Genomic DNA, 11,487 nt, shown 5'->3' on the forward strand with positions numbered 1-11,487 from the left:
TGTGCTGATGCAGAAGGGAGAAACGAGAAGATTCTGGAAAATCTTTGTAAATAAAGTTTTAATGTGAAAGAACAGCTTCACAAACAGGCTGAACGCTTCTCTTCTATTGTCAAACTCAAAGTGAACAACAAAAACATGAGCTTTGTGCCATCTCAATCTGAGCTCTGCCTGCTCAGCAGGTCGGAGGTCATGGCCCGGATGGATTCCAGCGGGAGGCTGAGGAGCGGCCCTTTCTGCCTGGCCCTCAGCACTGTTAGAGCAGCCATGATGGAGGCTCTGCTGGCGTTGGGGTGGAGCCTCTGCAGCTGCGCCGTCAGTGTACAGACACTGCCCATGGTTCCCCAAGTGTGCGACACAAAGGTCTGTTTGGCATCGAGGGACATGAACACATCGGCCCCGCTCCTGGAGGAGGAGGTGGTGGGCGGGGCCAGAAGCTGGAGAAAGGAGAGCAGCTGATGAACCCATGCTGAGAACACCCCCCCAAGCTCCACCACCATGCAAACAGAAAACTTCCAATAGGTATTTGAACCCAGCAGCTGATCTGTGCTGGGGGGAGTTGACTTTAGGGAGAATTTCTTGTGTTTGCCCCGTTTGCTGCACAGCGAGCGCCACGAGAGATCCCACAGCATCACAGCTCATAAGTTCCATGTTAAACCCAATCTTTGAATCCACAGCTGCTCCGTAAAATCACCAACATTTCATCAAAATCGCTTCAGCTGCACTTCTGCAGCTTGAATAAGACACAGACGTCTCCTTTGACAGGTGAGGATGAGCACTAGTGCTGTGACAAAAACTTAAGACTTTTTTTTTTTTTAATCCTCTGAACAGACTTCTCACCTGCGACTGTCAGACTAGCTGCGCTGAACACTGCTGTGACGTCATCCAAATGCCCCCCTTTAGTGAATCAAATAAAAAAAAAAATACTTGTTCTCGTCCATCGCCGTGTTTATCGCGTGAACTGGTTTGTGTTTTTAGCATATTTATGATTTAATAATGGAAACTGCGTCAATGTAAAATTGTGTTCTTTTGAGATTTTGTACAATTTTGAGTTTTGTGAATATGTGTAATGGAAACACAGCTGGTCACACAGACTGTTTTTAGTTCATTTTTCTTTCACACTAGATCAAATGTTATCGCGGCCTGAAGGCTGGTTCATAATCACGCCGGTCACACAGCCATCAGAGCGGGATCACCCAGTCGCTGCAGAATGCGACACCTGCTGGCAACGTCACCCGCAACAGGAACTTAACGCCCGGAGTGCAATCGTGTCATTTCATTTTAATTTATTTCAGCGGTTTGAGCATGCAACAATGATGTAACCTGTCCAAAAAATGTCAGATGAAAGTTTAACTGATCTTAGCCATCCTGAACTTCACACACAGACAACTAGACGGAAAAGAGAGCAAGTTACTGCACAGACATGTCTTCTATCTCGTATCTTTGCACATTAGAGGATGCAATTCGCCCATTTTATTTCAATTTTTTTATTTATTCGACTTTGTGTTCCCTCCTTCTGTTTAGTTGACAAACACACCGCTTCTTCCTCTGCTTTTCATGCGCGCGTATGAGCAGGATGTCATTACAAATAAAGGCTGGAGACGATCACCTCACCTGAAAAGTTTAACCCATAAACGCTGGAGCTCAAGTGTTTGTTCTTTGATCTACTGTAACTTTTCAAGCATTAGCACAATAATTCCAGTAGAGTTTGAAGGAGAAAAACAGAATCACTGAGGCAACACTGGAGCCAGAGACACCAGCAGATTCAGCAGGATCCACAGAACTTCAGGTTCTGGTCTTCCTGGAGTCAGAACCAAACCCACTCTGAGGTTCTCTAGGGTTCTTGAGCTGAACTTGACCTAAAGCCACCTCAGATGTTTGCCTGCAGCCAACACGCTGACCTCGTTAACTGCAGTCAGACCTGTGCTGCCCCCTGCTGGCTGCAACCAAGTAGCACACACTCACCTGGATGGCCTCCTTGGATTGGTTGGACACAAACTGCACCGAGCTTTTGCCACCAGTGGATCCTGTGTTTGAGTCAGCATGACCAGAACCACACCCCTGGAGCGGAGGGGTCCCTGCACTGCCAGCCGGCTCTGATGGAGCTCCTGGAAGCTGCAGCTCGTCTTCAGCATCATACCACAACTCAATGCCGTCATCGCAGACCACTGCAGAGCACAAACACTCCTGAGATGAGGACCTCTGCAGACAGGAGGAGGAAAGTGCGACAGCTTTACCTGTCTGCACCTCGTCGGGCCTGAACCCTCTGGACTGGGGAGCATCAGCTCTCCCCCCGAGGTGCGAGGTCTCCACAGTTCTCTCATTGAGCTGAAACAGAAACAGGACTGTGAGGGAGAGGAGCCACTCTGGGTCAGAAGCAGGTCAGAAGGTTCTCTGAACCTGGCTGCTGTAGTCTTCTTCACATTGAGCTTCTGCTGCTCCCATGAGCATCTGTGGGTCCTCAGGAGACCTTCAGCCCAGAGAGAACACATCGATCACTTTCTACATGTTAACATGTTTGTTAAATGTTTATTTGATGCAAAAACTCTGTACAGAGAATTCCAGGCAGAAAAGCTCCTGAAGCCTCAAACTTTAGCAGAAGGACTCCTTTGCTTCAAGAGATTCTAGATTCAGGTTTCCTCAAAGGACAGATGGAGGCAGACAGTCATGTAGAAGCAGCATAAGAAAAGAAGGTACGTACCAGGAGGAGGCTGGAGGCAGTCCGTCACTGATCCCCTGAGCAGACAAACAGCACAGCACTTACTTTAGTTGGACTGCCTCAAACGATTATTTTAATAGTCGACTAATCACTGATTATTTTTTCTGATAAGTTGACTAATCAGGTCATGTCCAAAGTGGATGTAAAGCACACATCTTAACCATCATTAACTTTAAACTAATTAAAAAATAAAGACAATGAAGGACAAAGTTTTTAAACTTTTAATGAATTGTGCATCCACTGTCCTCCATTAGTTTCTGATACAAACATGATTAAACTATAAAAGTAAAATGTGAATGCATTTTGCTGAAAGTAGTCCCTGAAGATGCTGAAGCTTTTTACTGAAAATGGTGACGCAATTTACTTTAATTGCTGTAGGGATGTACAGAGAATGCAAAAGTTATTTAAAAATGTTACATTTCCTAAAAGACTGGAACTTTGTTAAACTATGAAAGTGCGCTGAAGTTGACCTAAATTTCAGAAACATTTGTAGTAACATTGCTAAAAGAATCCCTAATCCATGCCAATTTTGCAAAAATATTTAGTGCGTTGCTTAAATATGAACTAAACTGAAAATTAGCCCAAAACACATCAGTAGATGCCAAATTAGCCAAAAAAGCTAGCACATTGATTAAATACTAGCTAAACTCCAGAATAGAATAAAAATCCTAAGGAAAATAAATTAGTCAAAAATGTTAGCATGTTGTTAAAATAGTAGCTAAATTCTAAGTTATCCTATAAAACCTAGTTTTAGCCTAAAATTCCTTAATAAACTAAATTAGTCAAAAACTTTAGCATGTTTCTAAAATAGAAGCTGAATTTTAAATTAGCCTTAAAAAAACAGTAAATAACAAATTAGACGAAAATGACAGCATGTTGCTTAAATATTAGCTAAACTCAAAATTTATTTAAAAATGAATAAAAAGGATGAAAATATAATTTTGCTCAATATTCCAAAACCTATAAAGTTCATGAATACCAAAAATACTAGCAGTAATTTCCTGAACGAGCTGAACATTTTAATACCAAGATGACTGAAGTCACCTAAAGTGTGATTTAATTTTTATGTGCTGAAAAACATACAGAAAGAACCAGGAGAATCACTATAGTGTGATGGTTTACTAAGCAATCACAGAATCAAATGATGTCAGCATCTGAAACAATTTACTCTTTTTCACTAAAGATAAAGTTTCGGTCTCACTGACTCAAATATAAAAAAGTGATTTTTTTGTGTTGAATGATGAAAACTTTGTTCAACTTTACAACACTCTGACTCCATCTAATATAAAGTAATGACTAAATTAGTTGTTGACTATTTTAAAAGTCGATTAGTCGACTAACCGTGGCAGTCCTACTTTACAGCTGACTTTTAAAGCTTTAAGGTGGGCTGGCAGAACGACTCTTACCTGCACAGGTACACAATATGCTGATGGCACGGAGAACTCCAGAGGAACTGCTGCCAGCATCTGCTGCTTCATGTGGTTGTAGTCAGAGTCCAGCTGGTGCAGAGTGTGCAGGATGGGTGCAGCAGGATCCTCAGGCCTGCAGTCAGCAGAGTCACACCTTTACCTCTCACCTTGTTCTGGTCTCCTTCACTATTCTGCTGGAGCTCAGATGACGGGGTTGGGATTAATATAAAGACTTGCTTTTTACCCATTAACACTACAGGATCAACATAAATCCAGTAGATTCTGAAGGAGGAAAGCGGCTCGGTCCAGCCAAACAATCTCCACAGAAATCTATCATTACTCTTTCTCTTAAAGTTAACCAACATGTTTGAGTAGTTTTTATCTTCTCACTTTAGGACTACATCTGTTGTAGTCCTAAAAAATTATAGCAAATTCTAAAAAATTATAGCGATGTTGACGAAGTTGACCACACCCACATGAGCATCCAGCAGTGGACTTTGCTGCTTTTTGCCCATTATTGTCGTGGCGATTGACTCACAAACAAAACTAGAAAAGTTGCATTACCTGCGATAATGCTAGTGTGAATGCTGTTTGATGAAAGCAGTTGCTGAAATTATACATTTTTGCAGAAAATGGTGACAACACTTACTTTAATTGATAAATGGATTTGCTGAAAATGCAAAAGCTATTACAAAATTAATTAAGGTATTAATTGAAGTAAAATTGCTTAAAAACCCAGAATACATGCCAATTTTGCAAGAATATTTGTCTTACATTAGGTAATTAGTAATTAAGCAGTGTGCTAGCTTTTTTGGACAATTTATCATCTATTGAGTTTTTAAAGCTGATTCGGAGTTTAGCTATTATTTTAGAAACGTAAATGTTTTTTTCTAATTTGTTATCTAATGGGTTTTTTTAGGCTAATTTAGAGTTTAGCTTCTATTTTAGCAACATGCTAACGTTTTTAACCCATTTAGTTTTACTGAGGAATTTTAGGCTATTTGGGAGTTTAGCTAGTATTTGAGCAATGAGCTAGCTTTTTTAGCCAATTGAAATCTGTTGAGGTTTTTGGGTTAATTTGGATTTAGCTCTTAGTTAAGCAACAAACTAAAAAAATTTTGAAAAATTGGCATGTATTAGTGATTTTTAAGTAATTTTACTACAATTTTGTCAGAAATTCAGGTCAACTTCTGAGCTCTTATATAGCTCTTTAACAAAATTTCCAGTCTTTTAGCAAATTAAACATTTTGCAAATAGCTTTTGCATTTTCAGGAAATCCCTTCAGCAATTAAATCACATCAACATTTAAAAAGAAACATTTAAAAACATTTAAAAAGCTTCAGCATCTTCAGTGACTACCTTCAACAAAAAGCCTTCACCTTAGCACTATCGCAGGTAATGCATCGTTTCTAGTTGATATAACCTTAACCAAACCCATCTCTAGAGAGTTTACTGTAAAATGTCAACAGTAAAAAGCTGCTTCTTAACAAATCTGTGGGGCATTTAGCTCAACAGCTGCTTTTACTCCATTTTTTTAACCCTTTAACACTGGAGCTACAGTGTTGATGTTCTTTGGTTTACTGTAATTTTTAAATGTTAACAGAATAATTCCAGTAGACTGTGAATGACAAAAGCGCTGTGAGATGATTTTCTCATTCAGAATCTGCTGGAATTATTGTGTTAACGGTTGACAAGTTACAGTATGATAAAGATTTTGTGTTTAAGCCTCTCCGGCGTTGACTATTAACAGCCTCTCTGTAAACATCTCCATCAACATCTTAACACAGGAAGCGGCATCAGAAGATACGAGGAGGCCGGGTTCTCACGTGGTGACATTCCTGCTTCCCTCTGCAGACGAGTAGAACAGTCTCCAGCTGTGCTGAGGAAACATGGTGCAGCAGAGGCCAAAAACACACGGGGCTCCATCCACACACTCACAGGACGCCCTCCTCCCAACGGTCCTGCTGAGGAAAGGACCCTAAATATGTGATGTATGATTACAGCCAACAGGGCAGGAACCTGCACACACTGCACCGTACTGGTGGGGGAAAATGATGCATGGATTATGATTCATCAAGGATTCAGAATAGTTTTATGAATTTTAGATAAGCGATAATTGAAAAATGTACATGATTTAAAGTAACAAGCAGAATGTGAAGCATTTTTCACTGACATTTTCGAAGAGCACACAAACATGGCTGACCTTCCAGATCTCGTCATCCGGCTGATCCAGACTCAATGTAAAGTGTCGAGGGTCAATTGGATAAAACTCGCGCAGTGTGAAAGTTAAGTCACACCAAAATTAAATATGTAGAAACACAATAAATGAGTGAAATCACAATGTGTGGCTGGCTAGACACTATATAATTAGTTTGACCTGAGTTAAAGAATGTTTTATTAAAACTGGTCTAATGTTAAAACTTAACATTTTCTTATTTAAGCTCAGAGAAAATTTTTCCCTTTTGATGCTGTGAAAGATTGATGATTATAAATCAGAATTTTTATCTTTTCAATAAAAGTTTATTTTTACATAAACACCCCCTTTGGTGGAGAAAAGTAAGTAGTGTTGGGGAGACGTTCCACGTCCGGGTTTTTGAGGTTATTCAAAGATTCTTCTAGAATACGGATGTCTCTGTCCCACGTAAAAAAAACGGCTGCTGGGTGTGTGCCCATTGGGGGACACAAGAAGAATTTAAAGTTGTAAATGATGTAAAGATGCAGTCCCAAATGATGTCCAACACCATGTAAACTCTAGCACACCACTCTGAGCCTTTGCCAGTTAAAGGACCCCGGTTCACACGTAGCCGTCCTCGAGCGCGCCTAATCAAAAATTGCTGTAGGTAAAGATGAATGTAATATCATACTTTTAATTAAAAATGCTTAGCGGACCACGACCCGGATAAAAGGGTCTCAGAACCGGGGCCGCGGTCCGCCAGTTGGGGACCCCTGGTGTAAAGGAAAGAATGAATGGGGCCAAGTATGGTCAGGTTTTGAGTGAAAACCTCCTTACATCACCAAGGAGATTGAAGATGAAACGTGCCTGGGTCTGTCACCATGACAACCATCCCAAACACACTGCCCAGTTAACAAAGGAGTGGCTTCAGAAGAAGCATTTCAAAGTCCTGGAGTGGTCTAGTCAATCTCCAGATCTCAACCTCGGAAAATCTTTGGAAGGAGTTGAAAGTCTGTGTTGCCCAGCAACAGCCCCAAAACATCACTGCTCTAGAGGATATCTGCATGGAGGAATGGACCAAAACATCACTGCTCTAGAGGAGATCTGCATGGAGGAATGGACCAAAACATCACTGCTCTAGAGGGGATCTGCATAGAGGAATGGACCAAAACATCACTGCTCTAGAGGAGATCTGATGGAGGAATGGACCAAAACATCACTGCTCTAGAGGAGATCTGCATGGAGGAATGGACCAAAACATCACTGCTCTTACTTAAATAAGAGACAACACAAATCAGTTTATTCAATGTGATCATGTTTCAAATGTGTTACATGTGTGACTCGGTATCAGCAGATACACAAAATCGAATGACTCGGAAATGGATCGGGACCTGATCGGGACATCCCTAATCTGTATGTAAAGTCTGTAATTAACATATATAACTGTAATTAGCTTTTTTTCTGTATGGTGAGTTAAAGTTTGAAGTTTACTCTAAATGTTTGTGCCAAATTAGTCATATTTATTAGCCTCCTTTAGGCGATTTTCTTCAATACTCCTCCTGTGCACACACAATATAGACAAGTGTAAGTGATATAATGGAAAATGTGAATGGCCTCATACTTTCTCCTCAGAAGATTGCTACTCTGAAAACGTTTGAGGCCCCTGAAGTCCCAACGTTTCCCAAAGACATTGTAACCTCACTAAACAGCGCGCTAAACTTTTTTTAAGGATTTTTTATGTTGACTGGTGTCCGTGGCAGACAAAAAGGGTGCATGACCTAAAGAGGAGAGACATACCTGTTTGGGCTGGATGTTACAGCACTGCTGGGTTTTTCACACTTATCTGTTCAGAGACAAATCCGTCTAAAGGTGAACATTCCTGTTAGATGAAAACTGCAGCTCCTACTTACACTTCACAAAAAGTGAGTCCTGGAAGAGATACAGGCCAGGGTGTCTGCGCAGGAAGTTACGGAGACCTCCTTGATCTGGACAAACAACAGGAAGTCAAACCTAACTAGAAACAGACCATTCATAAAAGAAACAACAAAGAATGGTGTCAACAGAACACCACATATTTTATGGCAGGTGGTGAGAGCGCATGACAAGCCCCTCCCTGCATGCGGAAAAACGGCAAAGAAAGAAGAAAGTGTTCGCACTGTAACCGCACCGCTAAGTTTTTAGGCATTTAGGCAAAAACTTATCGGTCCAGTAAAAATTGATAACGGTTTAGTAATTGCTGGAAATTATTATCGATCCCCAGCAATAGTGATATGAATGTACCTTCAAGCTTAAAGACACTGTCACTAAGCAACAAGATTCCAAGTTACCATGAAAAGAGTTTTTCATTGACTTTTCATCATCCTTCAAAACAGTAAATACAGTGTTCCTTCACTACCACGGGGTTCAACTGTCACTGACAGATTTTTATTTTACAGTGCATTGTGTTCTGTGTCCTAATTGGCTGCAGATCAATCTCCTGGTCTACAACCAATGTCAATCTCCTCAGTGCCACATAACAGAAACTTTGCTTTCATTCTATAATACTGGACATATTTTTCTATGAAACACAAAACATCCTTCTGCTCCAAGGGAACCAAACAAGTGTATTCTTGTTGGACTGCAGACAAACTCTAGCAGACCTACCCTGAATGATCTTCCGGTCCTTCAAACACAGAGACAGGTACCAGTGCAGCAGCTCCGGGTCTGTCAAAGCCAGATGATCATGAGAATCCACCAGGTTCAGCACCGACCTGCAGAAAAACAGCCGTGATCTTCCCGTTTGAGCAGAACGGCAGGTTGAAAGTGATGGAGGGCTCCAACCTCTGCAGATCAACCATTCTGTCTTTTTCTGTGGAAAAAGACAGAATAATGAGGATCAGGCTTCTTAACATGTACATGCAGAATGGTCGGCTCACATACTTAACAGATAGGAGTTCTGAGCCTGTTTTTATGAAGCGGTCTTAGTTCTGTAAAATCTATAACAAATGGACCGTGTAATATCACCCGACCAGCTTCATCCTTTGCAGGGTTCAGGCAGTACCGCTGATCCCTTAAAGCATAACACTGTGTCAGTAATGCTGCAGAAAAAACGAGGGGAAAAAAACAGACTTCCAAAAATCTGATGAAATTTAATATCCTTTTTAAAAATGTTCCTCCAATTAAACATATTTTTTCATATTCTACAGCAGCTTCCCTCTCGACGTTTGCTCAGTCCTAACCGACCTAACTTGGCTGGTGAGTCAAAAACTAGATTTTGGTCACAGAGGTTGTGACTTCAAACTCAGAGCATCAAACTACAGAAAGATTCAGTTTGAAGACTGTTGATACCAGAGTTCTAAGATTAGGTTTTTGACATGTCAGATAGGCCTAACTGATCAATCTGATAATAAAAATGTAATCTACTGTCAGAGAGGTTTATAACCTGAGTGACATTATCTTACTGCATTTACAAAAATAGATTTTAAAATAAATTGGATTCTATACTGATGTCGTCATGTTTTTATTCACTAGTAAAAGAAGAAAAATGATGAAACACAAAAGTCAATAATAGAAAATCTCACGTTTCTTGAATTTTTTATCAAAGTAAATCTGCTGCAGCTGGAGGATGTGTTTTATTTTGAAGGGAACTCGAATGTGCTATTGTCAAAAGTGAAAGAAGTTAAATTTGTTATATATTGAAAATGTTGTTGTAGAGAACATTTTAAAGCTATATTTCATAAATGAAAGGCTTAATGGGCACAAAAAAAACAAAAAACAAATAGTGTTTAACTATAACTTTGAGGTGAAACTTTGCGGTTCTCGCTGAGTTTCGGTCCATAAGAACCTGGACCCTGTCCTAGGACAATGTTTCTTTTTTTAGAATGGTCTGGTTCATTTTTATATACACATTGTGCATCTTTTACAGCACAGAAGACATTTACTTAGAATTAGTCCTGAATGTTCCATGTATGTTTCAACAAGTTATACAAAAGTGAATGTAAACTAATATTTTTAAGTTATGTTACTTTGTATATCTTAACCGTTTTGACAGTCTTTTGATCAGCACATTTAATAGGAATTTACATTACCTGTGATAATACTAGTGTGAATGCTTTTAGCTGAAAGTAGTCACAGAAGATGCTGAAGCTTCTTGCTGAAAATGGTGATGCAATTTACTTAAATTGCTGAATGGATTTGCTGAAAATACACTTAAAAAAAGAATTAAATGAAAAACTATGAAAGACCGCTAAAGTTGACCTCAATTTCTGAAAATGTTGTAGTAAAATTGCTTTAAAATCCCCTATACATTTTTGTTGCTTATATGAGCTAAACTCTACCCCCTCATTAAAGAAACTAGTTTATTACTTAAATACTAGCAAAACTCTAAAACAGGCTAAAATTCCCCAGAAAACTAAATTAGACAAAAGCAAGTTGCTTAAATAGAAGCTAAATTCTAAATTAGGTTTAAAAAAAAACCCAGTAGAACCCAAAGTAGCCAAATACGTTAGCGTGTTGCTAAAATATTAGCTAAACTCTAAATTAGCATGAAGAACCTCAATAGATGCCCAATTAGCCCCAAAAGCTAACACATTACTTACGTACTAGCTAAACTCCAAAATAGCCTAAAATTCTCTAGTAATTAGTCAAAACGGTTAGCCTGTTGCTAAAATAGAAGCTAAACCCTAAATTAGCCTAAAAACAAAGTAGATAACAAATTGGCCAAACAGTTTTTGTAATCTTAGTTAAGTTTGCTAGTTTCATCGCGCCAAAATGGCGACAGAAGCAAACATAAGGCAGAGAACTTTTTTAACAGAAAATAATCAGTTCCTTCCAAGTTTTTCGTTTCAAAATGCATTTTGTTGTAATTTCAGAGAGAAAAAACTCCTCCAAGCTAGTAAAAACTTAAGCACACGTCTCCATGGTGGTACTTACTCTGCGGCGGCGGCGGGCATAAGTGCGGTGTGTAGAACAGCGGGAGAGCATGCGGTATGACCACCAATGCGTGCGTCATACCGCATCCGTGCGGGACAGCAGGCGCCATGTCCGCCATGGTGGCAGGATAACCGGCCATGATACGAGACCAGCGCACGTGCAGAAGTTCCGAAGACAGCAAAGGTTCAAATTCAGAGACACCAAACAGACATGCGCAGAGATCTGAGCGCGCGACTCGTTTCGGTGCCTTCACGTTCCACACACGCGCCCCTGTTACA

The 11,487-nt window shown here is 40.0% G+C and overlaps 1 protein-coding gene across 5 annotated transcripts; it reads right to left on the reverse strand.

The window, feature by feature from the left end:
- Positions 1-41: 41 nt before the first annotated feature.
- rbm44 (RNA binding motif protein 44) lies at positions 42-11,487 on the reverse strand. Of its 5 annotated transcripts, XM_024263967.1 has the most exons (13): positions 11,210-11,347; positions 9,218-9,347; positions 9,119-9,146; positions 8,942-9,048; positions 8,209-8,283; positions 8,096-8,141; positions 5,952-6,089; positions 4,123-4,258; positions 2,699-2,733; positions 2,398-2,467; positions 2,235-2,325; positions 1,963-2,165; positions 42-434 (listed from the first exon to the last, which is right to left on the reverse strand). In XM_024263967.1, the coding sequence occupies exons 3-13, from the start codon at positions 9,133-9,135 to the stop codon at positions 153-155; spliced, it is 1,200 nt and encodes a 399-aa protein (XP_024119735.1). In that variant the 5' UTR covers positions 9,136-9,146; positions 9,218-9,347; positions 11,210-11,347; the 3' UTR covers positions 42-152. The 5 variants fall into 5 exon arrangements, with proteins under 5 accessions (XP_024119735.1, XP_024119731.1, XP_024119732.1 ...); XM_024263963.2 differs by lacking the exon at positions 9,218-9,347 and having other exon boundaries at positions 5,952-6,086; positions 11,210-11,487; XM_024263964.2 differs by lacking the exon at positions 9,218-9,347 and having other exon boundaries at positions 2,398-2,468; positions 2,703-2,733; positions 11,210-11,487.

The sequence above is a fragment of the Oryzias melastigma genome, unplaced genomic scaffold (genome assembly GCF_002922805.2).
Source record: "Oryzias melastigma strain HK-1 unplaced genomic scaffold, ASM292280v2 sc00274, whole genome shotgun sequence".
Lineage (NCBI taxonomy): Eukaryota > Metazoa > Chordata > Actinopteri > Beloniformes > Adrianichthyidae > Oryzias > Oryzias melastigma.